At 42.3% G+C, this 26,433-nt stretch overlaps 1 protein-coding gene across 1 annotated transcript in view; it reads left to right on the forward strand.

Moving 5' to 3' along the window:
* The window catches only part of LOC124798912 (trissin receptor-like), an 81,561-nt gene that overhangs the window by 38,529 nt on the left and 16,599 nt on the right, over positions 1-26,433 (forward strand). Inside the window, exon 4 of the mRNA XM_047262443.1 lies at positions 1,862-2,021. Coding sequence (XP_047118399.1) covers positions 1,862-2,021 — 160 coding nt within the window. The remainder of the gene's footprint in view (positions 1-1,861; positions 2,022-26,433) is intronic.

Below are 26,433 nucleotides of genomic sequence, written 5' to 3' on the forward strand. Positions count from 1 at the left end.
GGAGACCCCCATTACCACGACACCAACAACAGCAACAGGAACATCACTGAATCTGTTTAAGGTTTAACTATTATATTCCCGAATGACCTGCAAACCACCAATGATCTCAAGTAAAATTAATCAATTTGAAAGTTGGTAGCAGTTACACACTGAACATTGTACCGCACTGTATAAAATTGCCCAAGTTATATAATCTAATTGCATTTATATGTAACAAAAACTGGATTTTGGTATAAGTTTAAACGAAACATATTCACGCAACTGAAGTGCAATTTGGGTGCTATGCAGTAGGTAAATTTTTACTTCAACAGGTGCAATAGATGAGAGAGAAAGAAGGGTACAGATTATCTCATATGTAGCAACTACCTACTGATATAAACAGATAAAGTCTCTGCAGCACATGCTTATATCCAGAATACTTAGCAACGCAACGCGCAGCAGCAGAAGGTGGAAGAGAAGTACGGCCCAGACAGGAGTCGTGGTAGGTCTAAATGGCATAACCCGTACGTCGACGACGATTACAGCTGTACACGCTACTGGACAGAATCTTAATGCCGTTGACTGATGTGATTGGCAGTTTATGGGTAATTAACATTTAAAAACCGACATCAAGAAGCCAATTTAAGGGGAGGTGTACTATCTTTGGCCCGAAAAAAGCATGTTCTTTGAGAATTTTTTCTCGGGATTTGTTATAGATATCAATGTCAAATTAGGTCAAAATGTTTATTGATATTTCCTCTACAAACTGGAATTTTTTCGACTGGAAACGTCGAAGAGCAAAGGCGTAAGTGCCGTCGGAACGAAACCAAAATTTCAATGTAGACCTCCACGAGCGGTATGTCACAGGTCAGCCGGCTCGTCTGAAATCAAAATTGAGTTCAGGTTAGCGAAGTATACAAAAATTTTTAGGAGTTGTACCTCGCTTATGTTATTTGGACCATAGAAAACAAAATGGCGCCCATTTGAAAAAAATTGGGTTTTTTTTCATCGTTTTTTCTACTTCGTCGGCCAAGTAAAAATATTTATATCGGAATAAAAGTGGTACAACTCCTAGACAATTTAGTTAGTTTCGCGAAAACAAAGAATCATGTTAATCGGTTCAGCAGATTTGAAGTTACCATACCGCGCGATACAAAAAAAAGTCATTTAGAGAAAAACGCGTTTGAAGTTTTGACTACATATAAATTCAATATTATGCAACTTACGTTCAATCTGCTATTCCGGGTTCATAAGCTAGTCCTACCTCTTCCTCACAGAGGGCGTTTGCTGGATCTGGGCCATCCTGCGCTGCTACAGAGCCGCTCGTACGGCCGGTGACAAGCGGTTTTCGGCCGCTTGAATCCAGTGGACGTCCGAATGCTTGCCGAACTGCGTCGAATAGAGTCGCAGGCTGGCGTCCATCGTTGTCGTGGTCTTCAGAATTGCTGAATACCCTTCTCTGAAGCTGCTCACTGCCAGGAAAGTCGCAATCACGACAGTCTTCGCACCAGAATGCAAATGCTTGGGGGATAACTTCCAAACACACGCGCTCAAACCTTTAGCTGAATTTTGTGTGTTTCCCCCTAAGCACCGATACAATAACGCGTCCTCCGAAAGAAAAAACTGGTGCGTGAAAAAGATCGATTTCAGGCAGGTGCATTTTTTTAATCAACCGCGAATAACAAACATTTCCGTTCCGTATTCGGAAAAACCGTTTCAGGGGTGGATTCAAACACTTTTATGGATCCAAAAATTCAATTTAAAAAAACAGATTTTTGAACCAAAAGATAGTAAACCTCCCCTTAAGGAGTATGATTCAGGTAGTGTAATTTCTTCCCATTTTTTGGTGTACCCTGCAAGCAACTGTGTGGATCTGTTGCAGCTGGCTGCTCGGTGAGGCTATGTGCAAGATGACGGTATTCGTCCACACTCTGAGCTACACGGCATCCATCCTCATCCTGGTGGTGATCTGCACCGAGCGCTACGTCGCCATCATACACCCCATCGCCTGCCGGCGCATCCTCACGCCGGCCAGACTCATGGTAAATTTCAGCTTTATTTCTTTTCTATAGTAGCACGTACATCGTCGGGAAGGCTACGTAGGTTAAACTATATGTGCACTCCTGGCCAGGAAAACTGCAAAGTAACAAAAGTTAAATTGGCATAACGTGCAGTATATGCTTAGATATAAAAATTATTGCCATTTCAGCGCAATCGCCAAAGTAGTTAGGTGCAACACACCAACTTTTCTGAGTTTCTTCGCCAGAAAATGGCGTTCCATTGTTGTTTTTGATTGTGTTTGCATTATGACTTGCATAAGAAGGGTAAACATACGAGGGGCTGTCAAATGAAAATCGAACACCCGCCACAACGCGACCATGGAATAGTTCGATTCAAAGTAATCACCATGTACGTTAAGATATTTATCACAGTGGAGGACGAGAGGGTCAACTCTCGTTTCGTAGAACGAGTTCGGCCGCTGACGGGTCCACAAACGCACCGACTCTACAATATCTTTATCCTACTGAATCTGGCGTGCACACATGGCCTTCTTCAACTCGTCAAAAACGTGAAAGTCACACTGAAAGATCTGAGTTGTAAGGAGGATGTTACAGTGTTTCCCAACAAATTTGCTGAAGAGTACTACACGCGCGGTCGAAGTTGACAATCGGCGCTGTGGCTAATGGGAGCGACCGTAAAAGCATTTCCGATTCGCAGTCGCTCCCATCAGCCATCGCGCCGAGTGTCAACTTTGTTTGCGCGAATAATAGCTTTCGTCTGAATGGCTGAAGGGGGATGGGGCAGAAGGATGATTTCATCCGGAAGCATTCCTATGAGTTTTGACTTGATGGCTCGTTGTAATTTGCGCAAAGTGTCTTCATAGCGATGCACAGTGCTTGTGGATCCGCGATCGAGAAACTTGTGAGCAGAGCGTACCTGCAGTCGAAGGTTATCATGACATTTGGTGCCACCATTTCAAAACCGAGGACGAACGGCAAAGCCAACACTGGAAACATCCCACATCTCCCCACTAAAGAAATCCACAACAATATATATTTGACATTGTTTCAGTTTGGGGGCGATCTGAAAATTATGTTGTTCTTACAGAATCAAATTAACCAAGATCGTTAGTAATTCTTTCTACTACTGTGACCGTTTCCGACAGATCTACACTGTCGTTGTTGAATCTTGTAACATTATTAGTTGTACGTGCTTGTTACAATATGTGACTTCACTTTGGCGTAAGAAACATGAGCAACCAATAATATAAAAGATCCGATGATAACAGTGTAGATCTGTCGAAACCAGATAGCAATTAAAAGAATTGCTAGCGATTTTAGCTAAGTTGATTATTCAATAATAATAATATAAATCCAAAGGCGTTGACACAAGTTCCGGTAAGGTAGTGATTCATTCTTCTTCGGTGACAGGGGCCCTCTGCTCGGCGAGCTTCTCGAGAGTGGAACATCAGTCAATGTGCAGAGCTAACAAGACACTCTGCGGACACTGCAACCCGCCATCGAGACAAAACAGGCAGGATGCTATTGGACGGAGTCATCTTGTTGCACGATAGCGCCCACCAGTGCACTGCCATCAGATAGTGGCTACACATGAATGATTTTCGTTGGGAAATATTCAGAATTCTCGGTACAGTCCGGATTTTTCACGGTGTGATTTTCACATCTTTGCCGAGCTGAAGAAAGACATGCCAGGACGTCGGTTTCAATCAGACGAAGAAACGAAAGAGTGGGTGTGATTGTGAATCCATCAGCAGCCAACCTTGATCTACGAAACAAGAACTGATTGTCTCGTTTCCCATTGGGTTAAATGTGCATCGTTTGAATGGAAAAGTTCCACATCTTATGTTGTGGCGGGTGGAGATATTGCTGCACTTGTTAGTCAGGATCTCACTATTGCCTTGCGAATATGGAGTAGATGGGTTCAGGTGGCCCATACACTGTGCCACATAGAACATCAACAGTCCTATAAGACTAACACTCTGCCATGCACGGCCATACAGCCACGTCACGTACCTTGAGTCAAGAGGTGGGCATTTTTGCCACAAGATAAGTCTAATTAGACAATTCTCGTTTCTGGGTACAGCATGACGACTGATGCATCCTTTTGTCCATGATTCGAGGAGGAAGACATTTACCAGATTCCATCCTTCATCATCGGAACAAGACATAGTCGCATGGTGCGCCATTAGTTATACAACATAATCACATATGGTTCGCATTTCTGCTAATCTGGACGGCAGCTGTAACATTTATAATGTATGAAGGCCGATAGTTGTGCCCTCTTTTCTAGATGTTTCGACAAGTTAACGAAACAGCAAGCAGTCCGTGCTGTCCCAACCTGACCTGATACAGAGCGTCTTTGAGTATCGTCCTGGCCAGCACCTAAACCTTATCTCTCACCCACAGAAACCATCCGTTAATTGGTTGCTGCAGAGACTGATGTACCGCTATGGCCAACCACTACGACTCATGTACTCTCGTATAGAACTGAATGACATATTTACACGTGCCATAAAAGTTCAGTTCGAAACAGTGCGCAGCCCGTTTAGAGTCACTGTTTCACAAAGAAGTGGCATATCTTTGTACTAAAAGTAGCACCTTAGGTACCCAACAGATTTACTAATTCACTCTGTAAGATAAAAACGGACGCATCATGAAGGAATTGCCCCACTGGGACGGAAATCGGTAGATGTGGCGTACATACACAGACCAACAAATGATTACAATTTCATAAAAGATGGATTATTTATTCAAGGGAAGAACCTCAGAAACTGATCAAGTTAATAACGTGTTGGTCTACCCCTGGCCCTTATGAAAGCAGTTACTGGCCTTGGCTTTGACTGAAAGAGTTGTTCTAACAACCCTACCACAACAAAGGTCAAAAATTAATTATGATTGTAGTGTAGCTCACGCTGCTAGATATTGCATTTTCGGGCAACAACAAAGTTATATTTTGTGGCAGGTGTCATTAGAGCACAGTTAATAAAGTCATTTCTTGAAATAATGGATAAACTAGGCTCTCATCTTTTCGTGTTTCCCACGCTGGTCTCGTTCTGAACTCATGGCTCAATCTTCGAAAATTTAGATAGTGATTATTCCAAGCTCGGATGCAAAGAGGTCTAGGTGTTACTCTGCGATATTGAAAAGTTTTATAGATGTGTTTCACAAACCATTCTTGAAGATTAAACTTCTGCAAGTTAGGACAATGGTGATGTAAAAAAGGTAATCAGCACTCCGAATTTAAGTTACACTTCTTTTTTGTTACTTTTGTGGCAATATCACATAACTTGTTCTAAAACCTCACTGTTAAAGTTCACATTTCATAAACTGACTACAATTTTCGTCTTTTTAACATGACGGCCAAACCTTGACTCTCTAATAACCGCTTACGCGCCCAAAAATCAGAGTTACAAGTACTTCAAAGATCATATTGACAAGAGAAAAAATACACATTAGAATAACGTCATTGGAATATATACATATCGATGTATCGAAATACCTCTACATTAATGAAATCAAATCTGAATGTTGTCACAGAAATATGTTTACTATTTTACAGAAACACAGTAGAATATTGCTGGTATCGAGAGGTTGAAGTGAGGTGCCGTAATGGTTACGTAATTCAAGTATCTTTACAATATCCTCCTTATGAATATCGTGTCAAATTCTATCTAACTGACGCGATAGATCGTCAAAATCCTGAGCTAGTTGGAGGGCCCTGCTCACAATGCTCCACAAATTTCAATTAGGGTAAGATTTGGTGATCGTACTGGCCCAGGTAGGATTTGGCAAGCACGAACACAAATAGAAAAAACTCTCGCCGATTGTATTTCAGCCGGCCGGAGTGGCCGAGCGGTTCTAGGCGCTTCAGTCTGGAACCGTGTGGCCGCTACGGTCGCAAGTTCGAATCCTGACTCGGGCATGGGTGTGTGTGTCGTCCTTAGGTTAGTTAGGTTTAAGTAGTTCTAAGTTCTAGGGGACCTCAGATGTTAAGTCCCATAGTGCTCAGAGCCATTTGAACCATTTTTGATTGTATTTCTCCAGGGGGTGGGGGTGGTGGGGGTGGGGTTTCGGGGGGCATTATGTTGGTGAAAAAATGAAAGCACGGAATGGTTTGCCATGAGGTACAACAAAACAGGGCGTAAAACATCGTCGAGAAAACGGTGTGCTGTAAGGTTGGCATAGATGACAACGAAAGGGGCTCGGCTATGAAATGAAATGAGACCCCAGACTTTCATTCTTGGTTGTCAGGCCATATGGCGGAGACGTCAGACTAGCATGCCACAGCTGTCCGGTGTATTTTCAGACACGTTTTCATCGGGGCTCATTTCGGAGCGGGACTCAGCACTGAAGCAATTCAGCTTCAGTCAATATGATCCTAGGGAAGGATGAGCAGCGAAGACGCCGCAGTCGCTGTACAGCCCGACAACAAGGAATGATGGTCTGGGGTGCCATCTCATTTGATAGCAGGATTCCTTTGGTTGTTATCCAGCACAGTGGTTCCTCGACGATATTCTACGCCCCCTTTTGTTTCAGTTCATGGCAAGCCATCCTGGGCTTACATTTAAGCAAGACAATACCCTCCTGCAGGTGGAGACAGTTCTACAGTCATTCTTTTTGCTTGCAAAACACTACCTTGCCAGAAAGGTGGCCGAATCGAGAACGTTTACTTCATTACGGTCAGGCCTCTCCAAACAGTTCCTGACTTTGACGATCTATCGCGTCTGTTGGATAGAATTTGGGACGATGTCCCTCAAGGGAACATCCAGCCCGTCTGTCAATCAACTCCAAGCCAAATAACTTACTTACAGGGCCAGAGATGGACCAACGCGTTATTCACTTGCCCAGTTTGGACGCTCTTGTATAAATAATGAAATTTTCTGAAGCTGTAGTAATTTGTTTGACCATACATGTATGTCAAGTCTATCGATTTCCGTCCTATTTGGATAATTCTTTCGCAGTACGTATTTTTTTTGCCTTAGTGTGTATGTTATTCTCATTATATAAGCACAGTGAGTAAAATTGTATTATTTGATATCCTGGTGTTTCAATTTTCATGGATAAGAGCGTAAATGGTGAATTGTGCACACACTGTGTGTGAATTCGATAGAGGACGGACACTTGTAAAGAATCGCCGCGTATCTTGAAAGATACTATACGTCATAAATTTTATCTGTGACAGTCAACTAGATGTAATGAATTTCAATCCTCGAATCATAGAGTAACGAAGCAACGGCAAACCTTTTGTTACAAATTACGAAAAGCAGAGGCGGGGAACTGTGCACTGTTGGTGCAAGTTTTTTAAACAAAAGACACGAACCACGAACAGGAAACATTTTTACCATTGGTTCTTGCACTGACGCTGTGACAAGCAGATGCGTCAAAAATTCATTGTGTATTCCTCACACTGATATTGAAGGAATGTGGGGTTAGAAACAACAATACTACTGTCGTCATACTCAAGAATTCAAGTAGGAGTGAGATGCATAGCTATGTGTCATAGAAATTGACTGATAATGAAGAAGTTGCGAAACTATTTGACATTTCATTGACAATTGTACTCAAAATCTCACATTCCTGCCAACTCTGTCATATTCTGGTGGAAACTGGTGCCATCAGCTCGGACTAGAGAACGACAGGTTAGAGAGACGTAGTCATAATGTGGATGAAAGTATACAACAGCGCTTCGAAGCCCCATTCACAGTTTCCAGTAGATTTATGAATTTGCCCACAAGTGCATTGTGCTCAGTGAAGAATATGTGGGATGTAAATATTGATATTTTGTTTGCTTGTTTGAGTTATATCATTATAAAAAAAAAGCTAAACTCCTCCCGCACAGGGCATGAAGGCCCAAAGGTACGGACTGGCCGCCGTGTCATCCCCAGCCCACAGGCTTCACTGGATGCGGATATGGAGGGGCATGTGGTCAGCACACCGCTCTCCCGGCGGTAGGTCAGTTTCCGAGACCGGAGCCGCTACATCTCAATCAAGTAGCTCCTCAGTTTGCCTCACAAGGGCTGAGTGCACCCCGCTTGCCAACAGCGCTCGGCAGACCGCATGGTCACCCATCCAGATGCTAGCCCAGCCCGACAGCGCAACTTCGGTGATCTGACGGGAACCGGTGTTACAACTGCGGCAAAGCCGTTGACACATTATATCATTATACTATTAATCAAATACTTTACAAGCACACTGTACATCTCTTTTCGATAGAGATGAATGTTCATTTACCTTATACTTGTTAAATAAGTAAGTGTAGAAAAATATAACACAGTTATCTCAGACACAAGGAATATGTCTTTCACTCAGTATGGCCTTCAGCACTGACAACAAGCACTTTCATTATTAGTAGCTCCATGACAAACTTAAAATCTGTGTTTCGTAAATTAACGGTTTTGGTCAGTCAGTCGTATATAGGTGAGATCGTAGATGTAGTCATATCCTAACAGATTGCCCCACTTTTTGGACATACATTTACCGATGACTGTTTCTAGTACCTTATCTAATGTGTTTCGGCTGTTGATTCATTATTCATTGTTCTTGTTCCGTTCAACGCTTTGCTTCAGACACTGTATCTTTGGCTTTAGAATTAATTTTGATGTAGTTATAGGTTTTCCTGGGTAAAGCTTGTCAAAAGTTTTTGAACCTGCTCTCAACAGCTGCGTTGCGTAACTTTTTTTCTTCAGTTTTCTGTATTACTTGACGCGGCATCTCACGATACCCCCCTGTTAACAGTCTCTTCAACTCGCAACAGCACTTGTTCCATACCTCTTCAGTTATTTGTTGTACGTATTGCAATCTCTGTCTGCCATTGCAATATTTGTTCTTAATGGATGCTTACAGTGCCATGCAACTTATTCACAGATGTCATAAAACACGGCTTCAGTCCTGTCCCTTCTACAAATTAGTATTTGTCATCTTTCCCTCGTTGATTCTGCGAAGAACGTCTTTGCATCTGTCGGTCATGTTCAGCATCATCGTGAAATACATTTCGAATGCTTAGATTCCTTTCTTTTCCGGTTTATCCAAGGTACATGAAATAAGAACGTGGGCGATTCCGGCCCATGACAAGCAAAAATTTCCCAGACGCCATTGCGCCCCTTGACTTTACTATGAGGACTTCCGGGACCACACATTCAACAGAGGACGGAAATCGTGGTGTGCATCTAAAACGAATAATTCGTTTGTTCTCAATGATGAGCAAGGGCCAGTGTAACTGCGTCTTGGTACTATCTATTAATTTTGGCCGATGGACAACGAACGTTATTTATTATGGTTTTTCCAAAGATAAGCACTTGCAACATGAGCGGTTACTTCGATGCAAACGTGCGGACTAAATGCATGACAAAACTGCACATGATTGTTCAGTTAATTTTCGACCTGGAGGTTATCAACAAGATTTGGTAAACAACCTTCTAGGGTTACATTCTAGAAAGAAGCTGCCATCAACAGCAATCCCTTGCGCGAACTTTCTGAAGTGGCACGGGGAACAAATTATAGAACGCTGGGATTCAAGCAAAAAGGAAAGAAGTCAGTACTTAAACAACACTCGAAATAAGTACAGCTCAAAAGTAACCTGAAAGTAATTAACTCACATAAATTTAATACTTTTTTCACGCGGTACTGAGTTACTATACGACATTGAATTACTCGCTACGTTGTGTAGGAAATAACGTTGTTCTAATTTATTACCTTTTGGTCATGTGTATTATACCTTCATTTCTCGTGTTATTTTTTCGTATTTCCAAGATGTGTAAACTATTCCACACTTACAGATAGATATTTAGCGTGATGTTGTGTAGCCCTAACAATAACACCTCAGATCGTTGCGGCTGTTTAGCACAGTTGGTAAGATACATGCCTTGTATTCTGAAGGTGGTCAGCTCGAAAATGTTGATCTCTTGAATTTTCAATTCTAAATCTCATTGAAATAACCTTTTGTAGTAATTTATGTCACTGATATTTTATCGCTTTGGTCTATTATTTATTTGATTAATAAAGAGAATTAAGGTGCTTGTATAGTACTTGGTAAACAAGTCCTGACAGAATAAAGTTAAATTCATTCCTTAGTTGGTTGGTTTGTGGGGATTAAAGGGACCAGTCATTCCTTAGTGATTTGGAAGTCATACACAACACTGCAAAGCAAGAAGTTTGTAAAAACGAGCTTGGATCGTTTGAGAAACTATGTCACCGAAAAAAAAGAAAAATCGTCCAGAACACTGCTACAGATCACATTCCTGAGCTCAGAGAAATAGTGAATGAGTTAGAAATTAAGGAACTGACAGCTGAGATTGAACTGTTAAAGAACTCCACAAAACGAAGTAGCACTAAAAGAAGTAATGTAGCCTCACGATGTAAAACGAATGCTCTTCGCCGCGGTCTTTCGTTAAAGTGACGAAAATATCACCTGACGCCAAAGAAAAAACCAAACTGCACACAGGTGTAAGCAATGTGTCGTAAAAATATTTTACATCCGCACAGAACTGGTGAATGATGAACGAAAACGAAAGCGTAAATTCGGAGGAAATTGCCTATGCATTGATCTTAACAGTTCTACCATGAAAAGCACATGCTTATTTGCGAAAACTAAAACGCCATAGTCGTACTGAGCAACACTTCAGAAAAAGACGAAGAATTTAAATGTAGGCCGGGTGTTCTCCAACGTATCCTATTGATGGCTAAGTCAAACGCTTTTACTGCCAAAATGTTACAGAAATGAATGTTGACAACAGCGTTTGTTAAGATTCGTCGCACATTCGAATATTCAGGTTTGCATAATCCGTGGGTTGTGTAGGCATTTGAAGCAGCCTGTTTATTATGATTTCAACATAATTATCACTAATAGTATGTTTCAGAGCGTCATTATGGCAGCTGAGGAATCGGGAACATATGTTTCACCTGTGACATGTGATACTGGTGGAAAAATATGAAAGTTTGGAAGGAACTGTGCGTCGATAAAGATAAAACATATTTCGTAAATGTAGCAACGATACCCGGAATGTATGGGTTTTCTTCGATATACCATATCTCTTAAAGTTACATAGACAGGAATTACGCTACCTAAAGGTTCCAAAACAGACTACGTGAACAAAAGTATCCGGACACCTTCATAAACATGCGTTTTTCATATTAGGTGCTTTGTGTTGCCACCTAATGCCACGTGCTTCGTATCAGTGGCCTCAGTAGTCATTGGACATCGGGAGAGAGCAGAATGGGGCGCTCCGCGGAAATCATGCACTTCGAACGTGCTCAGGTGATTGGGTGTCACTTGTGTCATACGTATATACCCGAGATTTCCACACTCCTCAGCATCCCTAGGTTTAAGTTTCCGATTTGATAGTGAAGTGGAAACGTGAAGGGATACATACAGCTCAAAAACGTACAGCCGACCTCGTCTGTTGACTGACAGCGACCGCCGACAATTGAAGACGCTCGTAATGTGTAGTAGGCAGAGATCTCTCCAGACCACCACACAGGAATTTCAACTGGATCAGGATCCTGTGCAAGTATTATGACAGGTGGGAGGTGAAAAAACTTGAATTTCATGGTCGAGCGTCTGCTCATAAAACACACAACATGCCGGTAAATGGTTCAAATGGCTCTGAGCACTATTGAACTTAACTGCTGAGGTCATCAGTCCCCTAGAATTTAGAACTACTTAAACCTAACTAACCTAAGGACATCACACACATCCATGCCCGAGGCAGGATTCGAACCTGCGACCGTAGCGGTCGCGCGGCTCCAGACTGTAGCAACTAGAACCATACGGCCACTCTGGCCGGCCTGCCTGCCGGTAAATGCCGAAAGATGCGTCGCTTGGTGTAAGGAGCGTAAACATTGGACGCTTGATCAGTGGAAAAACGTAGTGTGGAGTGACAAATCAAGGTACAGAATGTGGCGATCCGATGGCAGGATGTGGGTATGGCGAATTCCCAATGAACAACATGTGCCACCATGTGTTGCGCCAACAGTAAAATTCGGATGTGGTTGTGTAATGGTGTGGTCGTGTTTTTCGTGGAGGGGGCTTGCATCTCTTGCTTTGCGTGGCACTATCACATCAAAGGCCTACACAGATGTTTTAAGCACCTTCTTGCTTTCCACTGTTGAAGAGCGATTCGGGGATGGCGTTTGCATCGTTCAACACGATCGAGCACCGGTTCATAATGCACGGCCTGCGTCGGAATGGTTATACGACAATAAAATCCCTCTAATGTATTGGCCTGCACTGAGTACTAACTTCAATCCTATAGAAAACCTTTGTGCTGTTTTGGAATTCCGACTTCGTGCCAGGCCTTACCGACCGACATCGGTACCTCTCCTCAGTGCAGCACTCCATCTACATCTAAATCTACATTTATACTCCGCAAGCCACCCAGCGGTGTGTGCGGAGGGCACCCTACGTGCCACTGTCATTACCTCCCTTTTCTGTTCCAGTCGCGTACGGTTCGCGGGAAGAACGACTGTCTGAAAGCTTCCGTGCGCTCTCGAATCTCTCTAATTTTACATTCGTGATCTCCTCCGGAAGTATAAGTAGGGGGAAGCAATATATTCGATACCTCATCCAGAAACGCACCCTCTCGAAACCTGGCGAGCAAGCTACACCGCGATGCAGAGCACCTCACTTGCAGAGTCTGCCACTTGAGTTTGCTAAACATCTCCGTAACGCTATCACGGTTACCAAATAACCCTGTGACGAAACGCGCCGATCTTCTTTGGATCTTCTCTATCTCCTCCGTCAACCTGATCTGGTAAGGATCGCACACTGATGAGCAATACTCATGTATAGGTCGAACGAGTGTTTTGTAAGCCACCTCCTTTGTTGATGGACTACATTTTCTAAGGGCTCTCCCAATGAATCTCAAACTGGTACCCGCCTTACCAACAATTAATTTTATATGATCATTCCACTTCAAATCGTTCCGCACGCATACTCCCAGATATTTTACAGAAGTAACTGCTACCTGTGTTTGTTCCGCTATCATATAATCATACAATAAAGGATCCTTCTTACTATGTATTCGCAATACATTACATTTGTCTATGTTAAGGGTCAGTTGCCACTCTCTGCACCAAGTGCCTATCCGCTGCAGATCTTCCTGCATTTCGCTACAGTTTTATAATGCTGCAACTTCTCTGTATACTACAGCATCATCCGCGAAAGGCGGCAAGGAACTTCAGACACTATCTACTATGTCATTTATATATATTGTGAAAATCAATGGTCCCATAACACTCCCCTGTGGCACGCCAGAGGTTACTTTAACGTCTGTAGACGTCTCTCCATTGATAACAACATGCTGTGTTCTGTTTGCTAAAAACTCTTCAATCCAGTCACAATGCTGGTCTGATATTCCGTAGGCTCTTACTTTGTTTATCAGGCGACAGTGCGGAACTGTATCGAACGCCTTCCGGAAGTCAAGGAAAATAGCATCTACCTGGGAGCCTGTATCTAATATTCCTGGGTCTTATGAACAAATAAAGCGAGTTGGGTCTCACATGATCGCTGTTTCCGGAATCCATGTTGATTCCTACAGAGCAGATTCTGGGTTTCCAAAAACGACATGATATGCGAGCAAAAAACATGTTCTAATATTCTACAACAGATCGACGTCAGAGATATAGGTCTATAATTTTGCGCATCTGCTCGACGACCCTTCTTGAAGACTGGGACTACCTGTGCTCTTTTCCGATCATTTGGAACCTTCCGATCCTCTAGAGACTTGCGGTACACGGCTGTTAGAATGGGGGCAAGTTCTTTCGCGTACTCTGTGTAGAATCGAAATGGTATCCCGTCAGGTCCAGTGGACTTTCCTCTGTTGAGTGATTCCAGTTGCTTTTCTATTCCTTGGACACTTATTTCGATGTCAGCCATTTTTTCGTTTGTGCGAGGATTTATAGAAGAAACTGCAGTGCAGTCTTCCTCTGTGAAACAGCTTTGGAAAAAGGTGTTTAGTATTTCAGCTTTACGCGTGTCATCCTCTGTTTCAATGCCATCATCATCCCGGAGTGTCTGGATATGCTGTTTCGAGCCACTTAATGATTTAACGTAATACCAGAACTTCCTAGGATTTTCTGTCAAGTCGGTACATAGAATTTTACTTTCGTATTTACTGAACGCTTCACGCATAGCCCTCCTTACGCTAACTTTGCCATCGTTTAGTTTCTGTTTGTCTGAGAGGTTTTGGCTGCGTTTACACTTGGAGTGAAGCTCTCTTTGCTTTCGCAGTAGTTTCCTAACTTTGTTGTTGAACCACGGTGGGTTTTTCCCGTCCCTCACAGTTTTACTCGGCACGTAACTGTCTAAAACGCATTTCACGATTTCCTTGAACTTTTTCCATAAACACTCAACATTTTCAGTGTCGGAACAGAAATTTTCGTTTCGATCTCTTAGGTAGTCTGAACTCTGCCTTCTATTACTCTTGCTAAACAGATAAACCTTCCTCCCTTTATTTATATTCCTATTAACTTCCATATTCAGGGATGCTGCAACGGCCTTATGATCACTGATTCCCTGTTCTGCACTTACAGAGTCGAAAAGATCGGGTCTGTTTGTTATCAGAAGGTCCAAGATGTTATCTCCACGAGTCGGTTTTCTGTTTAATTTATCGAGGTAATTTTCGGATAGTGCACTCAGTATAATGTCACTCGATGCTCTGTCCCTACCACCCGTCCTAAACATCTGAGTGTCCCAGTCTATATCTGGTAAATTGAAATCTCCACCTAAGACTATAACATGCTGAGAAAATTTATGTGAAATGTATTCCAAATTTTCTCTCATTTGTTCTACCACTAATGCTGCTTAGTCGGGAGGTCGGTAAAGGGGGCCAACTATTAACCTAGCTCGGTTGTTGCGTGTAACCTCCACCCATAATAATTCACAGGAACTATCCACTTCTACTTCACTACAGGATAAACTACTACTAACAGCGACAAACATGCCACCACCGGTTGTATGCAATCTATCCTTTCTAAACACCGTCTGTGCCTTTGTAAAAATTTCGGCAGAATTTTTCTCTGCCTTCAGCCAGCTTTCTGTACCTATAACGATTTCAGCTTCGGTGCTTTCTATCAGCGCTTGAAGTTCCGGTATTTTACCAATGCAGCTTCGACAGTTTACAATTACAATACCGATTGCTGCTTGGCCCCCGCATGTCCTGACTTTGCCCCGCACCCTTTGAGGCTGCCGCCCTTTCTGTACTTGCCCGAGGCCATCTAACCTAAAAAACCGCCCAGTCCACGCCACACAACCCCTGCTACCTGTGTAGCCGCTTGCTGCGTGTAGTAGACTCCTGACCTATCCAGCGGAACCCGAAACCCCACCACCCTATGGCGCAAGTCGAGGAATCTGCAGCCCACACGGTCGCAGAACCGTCTCAGCCTCTGATTCAGACCTTCCACTCGGCTCTGTACCAAAGGTTCGCAGTCAGTCCTGTCGACGATGCTGCAGATGGTGAGCTCTGCTTTCATCCCGCTAGCAAGACTGGCAGTCTTCACCAAATCAGATAGCCGCCGGAAGCCAGAGAGGATTTCCTCCGATCCACAGCGACACACATCATTGGTGCCGACATGAGCGACCACCTGCAGATGGGTGCACCCTGTACCCTTCATGGCATCCGGACGGACCCTTTCCACATCGGGAATGACTACCCCCGGTATGCACACGGAGTGCACATTGTTTTTCTTCCCCTCTCTTGCTGCCATATCCCTAAGGGGCCCCATTACGCGCCTGACGTTGGAGCTCCCAACTACCAGTAAGTCCACCCTCTGCGACCGCCCGGATCTTGAAGACTGAGTGGCAACCTCTGGAACAGGACAAGCAGCCACGTCCAGCCGAAGATCAGTATCAGCCTGAGACAGAGCCTGAAACTGGTTCGTCAGACAAACTGGAGAGGCCTTCCGTTCAGCCCTCCGGAATGTCTTTCGCCCCCTGCCACACGTCGAGACGACCTCCCACTCTACCACAGGTGAGGGATCAGCCTCAATGTGGGCATTATCCCGGGCAGCCACAGTCGTAGTCCGATCGGGGGATGTGTGGGACGAGCTGGCTGTCCCCGACAAACCCCCATCCGGGCCCCCACAGTGATGCCCATTGGCAACAGCCTCAAGCTGTGTGACCGAAACCAACACTGCCTGCAGCTGGGAGCGAAGGGATGCCAACCCAGCGTGCATCCGAATACAGCAGTTGCAGTCCCTATCCATGCTAAAAATTGTTGTGCAAAGAACGTCTGAACTAATCTACCGAGAGCACGATTCGACACAAAATTTAAACGGCCGCCATTCCCCAAGAAACCTTACAGCATCTGACTGAACGTATTTCTGCGAGAGTGGAAGCTGTCATCAAAGCTAGGGGTAGGCCAACACCATGTTGGATTCCAGCATTACCGATGGGGGCGCCGCGAACTTTTAAGTCATTTTCAGCCAGGTGTCGGATACTTTTGATCACACAGAGTAACTAAGGTAGCTGTGCAGTAGTTTTTTAAACATCAATAATGTGACGTAACGGTAACACAACAGATTACTGAAGCGCACTTAATTGTAATACGGCGAGCAAGACAGAATGGTCGCAGCATGCCTGTTTTTATGACGAACAGCTCAGGCCTTGTACGTTCTTCACAAAGTCATTGAAAATTATTTTGCTGAAATTGTTAACAACATCTTTTGTGTCTTGAACTCTAGAGTTCCAAAAAATGATTGTTCACCTCTGCGTAGTGGATATAGAGCGAATCTTACAATTCAGAAAATTAGTCTAAGAAGATTGCTAGACATTTGTTCAGGAATACGAGGTGGGGATAGATTTTTGCCTTTCCAGGAAGGTTTCAACCTTCCTTGTTCACTTCTAAGGCCTAGAAAGTATTAAATATAGCTGTGTATTAATTTCCATACTAAATCAAGATTGCTTGGAAATTTTTTTTTGAGTACGAGGATAAGGTATATTTTACAAAACCCTATGCCATTTGAAGTAAGGAAGAAGGTAGGTTTCCTTATATTGACGGATAACGCAAACGATATTTCTTTCCCTGAAACACTTTAAAAATTAAACGTAGAGTTATGTCAGTGTGACGTCGACTCAGAACCTTCGTCCCTAAGTTTAACTGCCAGCGAGCTCTGTGTAAATGTTGTTCATGATTTACCTGTGCCAGATATTCCAGAAGCTATGAATGTCGACGAAAATTTATTAACACACGTGGTAACAGTGTGTAATGAGGCATCTCTGGTATCATTCCAGATTCGGTGAAGTACATTTCCGGTTACACTGCATTTAAGAGCCAAAAAATTGATAAATCTTTAGATTTTCCAGTAGCAAAAAGTGGAGGAGCCTTATACATACTGGATACCAATTATATCTGATGGTGGTCTTTACTCTCCAGCTCCAGCATAGATAGACAAGGGATTGCAGTTTGAAGAATAATGTGTTATTTTTCATGGAAAATGTAATGATCAAATAAAAATTATGTTGTAAAGTCTCTACGCTCTATTTAGAAACAAGAGTTCCATGACATTCATAACTCAACTATTGCTTTTAATATAATAACGAGACAATTTATAAAGATTAGGTATCTGAATCAAGAAGCAAAGCTATAAACCATGAAGAAATGTGCCACAAGGAGGAAGCAGATATGAATTGCATCTTATTGAGCTACTTTTCATCTTACAAATTATAATTTATTTAGTCCTAGTACGTAATACATGTGTGTTTTCATTGGTCCAACAGTGTACACAACCAAACAGAAGGTAAAATGAACGTATTACACATCACAGCATCTGTGGTGTGACGCACCTGACGTATAATCAAATTGCTTTGCCACACTATGCATGCTCACCGTGACCTCAGGAGACCCCAGTTATTTACAAGCATTTCTGTATGAATAGCCACCCCTGGGTTTACCCACATTCCTTATTCACTTCCATACAGTACGCCTAAGGTATGTGGTGTAAATCTCAGAGTGGGGTAAAAACCCTCAGCGAGTTTTCATACTGACTGACATCGATCCAGGAGTTGGACTCCAGGTGGCAGGTTTGTCTTACTGCAACATTTTATTCTAAGCTCTAGCTCGTCCCGGCAGGTACCTCTAGAGGTGAGAAAACAAGTCTGTTCTTTACTTTTCACATGTAACTTTTCCAATGTTTTACTTCAACGTTGTATAATGTAGGGTTTGAAAAGAATATTCAACGAATTACTCGTTGACACTAGTGCATTTAATCTTCACTTTCGCGTAGAAATAATTGTACCAGTTTGTCCGCAAAATCAACAGAGGCAGCTGTCGCAGAAAATGGAGGACTGGGGCAAATACCTGCAGTTGGTTAGTGATAAATCCCGGCAGCTACAACATTGTGACGAGAATTCGCTGTGATAACAGCCGCAAAAGATGAAATTCAACACACTCTGCGTAAGATTATGTCAGTGAAGATATAATTACGCTGTGTAAAATAAAGATGTAGGGTAAACTTTCTGATAAAGCATTAGAAACTCTGTTTCCAAAGTCGACACCCAACAAAGAATGAATGAAAGAAGAATGCACGGGAAAAGTATAGCTTGCTACTGAGAATGAAAGGCGTGCCAATGAAACAAAAGAGCATACTATTCAAAGAAAACGACAAACTAGATTTCATTTCATCAGTGCCGAAAATTAAAGAAAATAGCCTTCAAACAGTCAGCTGATTATTTTTTAAAGTCAGATTCAGACTTTTCACCTGATGACAGTAGCTTAGTTATAGATATGGACATATTATTTGGCAGAGAAGTATCTGAAGTCGGAGAACAAGGGACTGTGAGTTCAAGGAACAATCAGAGGTACCATGTTTACTAGGTACCTCGATAGCTTACCCTCCGTAACTGAGAACTTCCAGGTTACTCTAGTAACCCTCTTTTCACGGCGCATAGAGTATTATTTTTGCACACGTATTTTTATGGATTATGTTCAAACGTACGTGACATATCAGTTTCATACTGTGTTAGGTAACTTGGCTAAGTTCTTTTATACTCACTCATGAATTTTTATCCACGTTTATCTGAAATGGGACAAAGACCTCCAGTGCGGAGTTCTAGCCCATTTTATGGAGTCAAATTGTAGATTTCTCTATAATTGATCAGACAGGGCTAGAATTAGGAGGGGTATAGGTAACAATCCAAAAAATGATTTAAATAGGAAATCGCGTGAAAATCGACCTCCACCTACCGTACATTCTCAGAGACGCTCCAGTTTCATGGTTGTACAGTTATTTTTATTGGTGATGAATTCTCCATTTGGGTGCATCAGTCTACTTCTTACATCCCCGTTGCTTCGTACCTAACGCGTTATTTCCAAGGTAAATGAATTCCTTCGCCATATCTACAGCGTAGCCACGAATTTTGAAGTTACGCTTGACACGCAAGTCGCCAAAGTGGCGTCAACTAAAAAGACTTGCAATGCGGCGGCCGAACCCCGAAGGCGATATACCGGTCAATAAAGGCCATACGACCATTTCATTTTGAAGTTACGTTTATTACGGATATCATTTTTAGAATTCCTAATTACTTCCGATCTTCTTTGATTCACGGTAAGTATACATTCTGTGGTCTGTAGATGGTTCATTCCATTCACCACGTTCTGTAAACCTTTCTCACATTCACGGAGGACAGGCGGCATCAGCAATATACTGTCGTTCAGAAAATTAATCACAGTCCTCAATCATTCATATATTTCCTTCGTTGCTTATTCAAAAAGCTGAATAGTAGACCAGAAAAACTGCATTCGTATCTTGCAGCCTTTTTGATCCGAGATTCTCTCTCCTGGTCTTCCAGTCTTGTTGTTCCGTCTTGGTTCTTCTTCAAACCTTCTTCAACAAGTATCCACCTCTCGCCACATAAGAGTTCAAAAACCTACCACTTTACATTGACGGTAAATCTAGCTGCTTTTATTTTCTTCAGTCTTGGTTACATTACAAAGCGCGACGTCAGAACTGCTACGCTGCGTTTCTAAATTTGCTTCTTAGGATACAGAAGTCGTTGCTCTCCCAGTATTATCAGTCATCTACCTTACACGTGTATTGCGATCCAGTTACAATGTATAGAAGTCGCGGAACAGGGTTAGAAGATAGTGTAGTGAATTTACCCAGTAAAAATACCCTCGCAAATTAAATTTCGGTTTACCTGCTTTGCAGCAAGTAACGTTTTAGCCACTGCTAATGTTTAGTCCTCGAGACGGTTAGACAAACTTAAGCTCGTTGTCGATGAATGTAGACGGCTTTTCTTTCTAACCATCGAGCCACTCACATCAGCAGTGTGTATGAGCCAAGAATCAGGAGAAAGTGTTGCAATATCGAGTTAAACTAATACATGATTATTATCGGTCTCATCAGAACAAGCAGTATTCTGACCACTGTAACAGAAATTAGGGCCATTGTTTTATGGCAAAAATAATGAAGAAATTACTAAAGGAAAGTATATTGTCTTGCAGAATATAATGAAGCTATTAACGAACTGATTAAGAAATATTTGAGTAACTCCTGACGAATATACAAATCATTAGCTGAAGTGCATATTAAACTAGGCGCTTTCCCTGAGTAATTGTGCACAGTTGAATCCGTTTTCTTCACTATCTGTCAAGGTCTTACTGAAATATAACGGATTAGAATGGTATTTAACGTAAAATATTTCCATGACGATACGTTCCGCATACGCCCAGCTGTCCTTTAGTTTGTGCAATACCCAAAATAAAAAAAACCCAAACGATACAAACTTAAAAGGAACTATAGAACAGTGTACCAGAATTAAGTGGTTCAGCCCAACAGCGTCTCCGCATGTGAGGTTATCAGGTCAGTGTTAAACTAAAAATTGTAAAGTCTGCACAGTTCATGGCTATTTCAATGAAAATAACATTGTGACTAACACATTGCGGTGGTGTGGGAGGTGGAGGGAACGACAGTGTTGCCTGTGAGCCGCCTGCCACGTTTGACGGAACGCTACATGCAACACGGCGATCACGTTGAGCGCGATGAACTAATATAGTCTGGGCCCAACCACATCATGCTCAAATTTGTTTGAATCGAAGTATATTCACTGCAATTCACTAAAATTTATGACGAGATAAGAAGACTAGAGTATTGCGGAGCCCGCAAAAAAAAAAAAGTTTGAGTTATAAATGCTGTAATCTTGTCACGTGGTGTACCATGCCCGTATTGTAACCTGCGTATAGGAAGCGTTGCCAGTTTCGAATAATGCACTCAGTATGCGCTCACGTGCTCCTTCATGAATAAATCAGCTGTCTGATTGGCTTGTGTCATCAAGCGTGCTCTAATGCATTCGAACTGTGTTTCCTCTCTCTGACAATTCACACGAATCCTCTTTGATTCCACCAGCGCTTTTAGGAATCCTAAGCGATTTTGTTTCATCACAGTTAACAATGTGACAAACAAACGCTAATTTCAGTACATATGCAACAACACCTTTATCTGGGACGTTAAAAAAAGTGATCCATATTCCTACAGCAGGAAACACGTGTCAGAACAGGAAACAACTCGTATAAACATTTCTAGGGAAATCAATGGTTTTTGAATTACGGATCATTTTATCGGTGTCAAGAACGGTCATTACTCACAAGGCGAACTAGTGGAGATAAACATAATAATGCAAAGTATCTTCAGATAGTAATAATGAATTCTCTGGCTAAGATGTCTGTATTGGGGTAGTTCCAAATTATGTTTTCAGTTCTATATATATTAACAAATGGAAATCTTAATTAACAAATACTGAATAATACCTGTTAATAAAAGTGACTTTGAAATCTGATACAGAAATGCCTTTTTGTTAAACGAAAATAATATATATATATATATATATATATATATATATATATATATATATATATATATATATCAACAATGCCGTTCAATCTCTTGAAATAATAAAGTACGTTATTTCGTGTTAGATGTTCCGCATTTCTGTAATGAATTATAATTATTTGTGAATACTCACATTTTCATGGGAACTATAGGAGAGGGTGTTGAACTTACAGCAGAATTACCACTGTTGTGTTCTGCGGATCACTGGTGTTCCATGGGAATTGAGTAAATGTTCCGCACAGTCTCTTAACAACATTGTGGCTCTTATTCGACATTTTTCCTATACTAATAATTTTTTAAAATTTAATTTTGATTTCTGTGTTATTAGTTACGAATTTAATCAAATAAGTTTTCTCATTTTTAAAATTACATTAACTTAAAAATAAACAGGCTTTTCATCAGGTTACCAGAATTCTCAAAGTACTCCATCAGAGGAAAAGTTTGGGACCCCTCACCAAGGGATAGTGTACCTAGCAACACATGCTGTGGATTGATTGGTACTTCAGTCTAGTTACTAGTTTTCGAATCACATGAACTCACATAAGAAAATGCGTACTAGAGATTGTCGTAAGCAGAGATGGATTAAGATTCAGGGTAAATGGATATCAGTGATAAGATTCGCTGATAACTTCCTTGTTATCAGTGAAAGTGCAGAAGAATTACCGGACTTGTTGAATGAAATGGCCGATCTAATGATTATAGAGTGTGAGGTAAGGCTAAAGCAAAGAGAGACGGAAGTGATGAGAAGTAGCAGACATCAGATTAGCGATAAAAAGATAAAAATTGGAGACCATAAGCTAGACGAAGTTAAGGACCAAGAAGGATTTAGAAAGAAGATTAGCAGAGTGAAACGAGGAGAGGGGGGAGGGGGCGGGGAGAAGCATTCGCGGCCAAGAGATGTTTGTTAGTATCAAAAATCGGCATTAATCTCAGGAAGAAATTTCTGAGAATGTACGTTTGTCATTGTATGGTGGTGATTCAGGGACTGTGGGAAAAACTTAAAGAAAGGGATTCGAGACGTTTAATTTGTGATTTTGTAGAAGGATTTTGTAATTAGGTGGACTTACAAGATTAGAAATCAGGATGGTCTCCACCGAATCGGCTAAGAAGGGAGGTACAGAAAAAAGAGGAAATAAGGGACAGGAAAGTAGGACATGTCTTAAGCCGTCGTCCGTAGTACCAAAGGAGCTGTAGAACGGAAAAACTGTAGGAGGAAACAGAGATCAGAATACATTCAAGAAATAACATGCAGTGTATGCAAGTGAAGGGGGTTGGCAAAACAGAGGATTTCGTGGCAGGCCACATCGAACCAGTCAGAAGACTGATATCCTCAGACCTCTCTCCCCCAAAATAAATCATTAAATAAATTGAATGTCACAGCATCTCCGGATAGACACTTACTGAATGCCATCGTTTGAGTTCGATAAGAGTGTGTTTGCCGCCAATGGGAAGACAGCCATAGAATTCAGATACACTCGGGCTTTCGTGCTGCCGACAGGCCACCACTGATCCTGGCACAGGTGAAGGTGCAATGAATCCAGTCATACGAAGTAGGGCACTAATTCTCTTTTCCTTTTGATCGCGAACACTCGAAAATCGCTAGAACTGGCCAGTGACTAGTGATTAGAGTTTATAGCGAATGTGTGTACGTAAAAAAGATAAACGAAAATGTGGGTGATAATTAAATAAAACAACACAAGGAGACTTAAATTTTGTTTGTATTTCTGGCGAGATATTCAACGTGGCGCTGTCTCAAGTGGGCTTGGGGCATTGCAGTTGCAATTTTTATGGAGTGTTCGAGGCCTAGTAGTGATAAGTAACGATCACTTATTACAGAATTTATAACATTTTCTCTTATTAAGCAACAACAGTGAGCAAGTAACACCTTCTTTAAGGTAAGTAACGTCTTGGCCGACGTGAGACTTGAATTGCGCAAACGTGTTACACCCGACAGAGAGTTACAACGGCATTGACACTAACGGATAAGAAATAGGTCGAAAACTTTTCATAGAACCAGCATTTGGCTTAAGTGATATAAAGAATTCAGTGAAAATCTCAATTGTGTGAGCAGACGAACATTTTAAGTACTACAAATTCGAGAAAGCGACTTAAGTACCTCAACCACTGTGGCAGGAATATCTTAATTCAGAGAGAAGTACAATAATAATTGATGGTAGAAGTGTATGCTGGACACGTACCTACTCTAGAGAAATCGTCTGCAGGCACTCGACGCTAGCACAGAGGTCAGAATCCTCAGCGCGGCTGTCACATTTGGCTGACGAGACGTACGGCTGGTGGTGGTGTGGGGGTGGGCACAGCTGCCGTGGGTTGTGATGGGCAGCCGCCAAGGGAACTGGGAAACTGTGGGACGTAGCTGGCCTCTCTCTGCATCTGACAGCTCTATCCGGGAATGAAGCGTCATTCACAGAACAGGTGAGCACGCCGCGCGGACTGCACAGGACTGCTAATGCAGTCACTTTACCGCAGTGTGCCCAAGTGTTTGCCGCCAATGACGGGTTTCATAAACTTTACCCTAATAGAATAGGAATGGATTGTTACTGCATTCCAGTTGATATGTCTGCGTGAGCAGAAGAAACTATCGATCAAAGTCAGAAAACAATTTACTGGACTGTTCCATTAACCAAAACAAATTCTCCAAGTATAACACCAATACAAAACACTAATTCTCAATGAATCGCAACTACATACAAGAGTAATATAGAAAACAATTGAAATAATTTCCTACTAGTCTCCGCCAGAGACATCTCTGATATACCAAGCCTAATCCAGAGATCAGCGAGACGATCCAAGCCGATCTCCCAGGGCGGCAGCTATCCCCGTCTGCCGGCGGTCGATGTACTGCCGATGTGCGGCGAGCGCCGGCCTTTATAGCGGATGAGTACCTCGGAACTATTTTCCATCGCGTGGCTTGACGTGTGAAAATAGTTCCGGGATCTGCAGCGACCTCTTCCTTATGTTTATGTGGGCCGGTAGTGGCCCCTGGTGTCCGCAGCTCGTGGTCTCGTGGTAGCGTTCTTGCTTCCCGAGTACGGGGGTCCTGGGTTCGATTCCCGGCGGGGTTAGGGATTTTTCCTGCCTCGAGATGACTGGGTGTCGATGTGTCGTCTTACTTTATCATCACTCACCCCCATAACGGTCGGAGGAAGGCAATGGCAAACCACCTCCACTAGGATCTTGCCTAGTAAGGCGGCGCGGGTCTCCCGCGTCGCTCCCCTAAGCTCTGTGAAGAAGTATGGGACTCCTCATCAGTGGCCCCTGGTGGCCGCTGATGTTTTTGCTGTGGTTTTGTTGTTGTTGTGGCCGTTCATCAATATTGCCTATCGGTTGTGCAGTGGTTTGGTGTGCTTGCGAAGGGGGCAGCCCGCGGCTGCAGGCTATCAGTTTGGTTGCTGATACTCTAGGCGCCGTGACGTCTGGTGGAGAAGGCCACAGCACCAATGTCCAATAGTTAAGAAATGGGAGCCTGCTCCTGAACAGATTGTCGAAACGGTTACGGTAAAAGACGAAAAGTAAAATCGTACGACATTCTTGGATGGGAGACCAGGAAGTACGTTTCAGCCACCACAGTAAAAAATAAAAAAATAAAAATAAAAATTAAAAAATAAAAACTAAAAAAAATAAAAAATAAATATTTTACTTGCAACATTTCGCTGCTTCTCTACACATACATTTCTTGTTGCGTTGTACCAACTAGGTCTCTTCACTAAATATCGATGTATTGATACATAGCCAGTTTCAGGAAATATCCATATATATATCACCGATATCCATTTCAGCTTTACATCGATATCGAAATGCCAAAATCGTGTATCAACATTTTTATTTTAGATTATATTTTTTCGCAATTTTCGATAAATATTTGAAGATCTTTTGAAATAGTGCAGAAAATCATATTGCTTTCACTGTGCGAAGGAGTCCTACGGTTTTTCGAGCTTTCATCACATCCAGTCTTTCTCTTTGACTATGTGAAGAAAGCAGAAGTCAGATTGCACTGTGGGGTGGGAGGGGGGGGGGGGCGGTATGAATAGGCTAACAATGTATTCTATGTGAAGATGCAGCACAACATTTGCGTGAAAAATAATTTTTAACGCAACTATTGTGCTATTTTTTCATATCAGTATTCTTCAAAAGCAACATCTGAAACTGATGAACGAAATGTAAATGACAAGATTCGTCTTTGCGGTGGGCGGAGGAATGTGAGGGAAAAATTGACGTAATCGGCGCTTGACGCTACCGACAGTACCTGCAATGTTTAACTTCACCACGCAATTTTGACTCTACAGCTGCTAGTTTGCTGGCATTTACAGAAATGAAGAAACAGGGAAGTCGACATGAAGTGATCCAGACAAATCTGATATGTGACGAAACCGAATGACGGACCGATCGGACACCTTTTATTGTTCCACTTATATGCATTTACAATTGTTATGAAAGCAGTTAACGCCAAGCATGAACATGCAACGTTTTCCTTTCAGTTCTTGCTCTAAAGGGGAATAAACAGGCAGCTAGCTTGTTGATGTGCACAGTATCTAATCATAAACAGAAACTTAAATACACAGCTCTAAATCTGACAGTATATTTACAAAGTGAA

Source organism: Schistocerca piceifrons, chromosome 5 (assembly GCF_021461385.2).
Source record: "Schistocerca piceifrons isolate TAMUIC-IGC-003096 chromosome 5, iqSchPice1.1, whole genome shotgun sequence".
Taxonomy (NCBI): Eukaryota; Metazoa; Arthropoda; class Insecta; order Orthoptera; family Acrididae; genus Schistocerca; species Schistocerca piceifrons.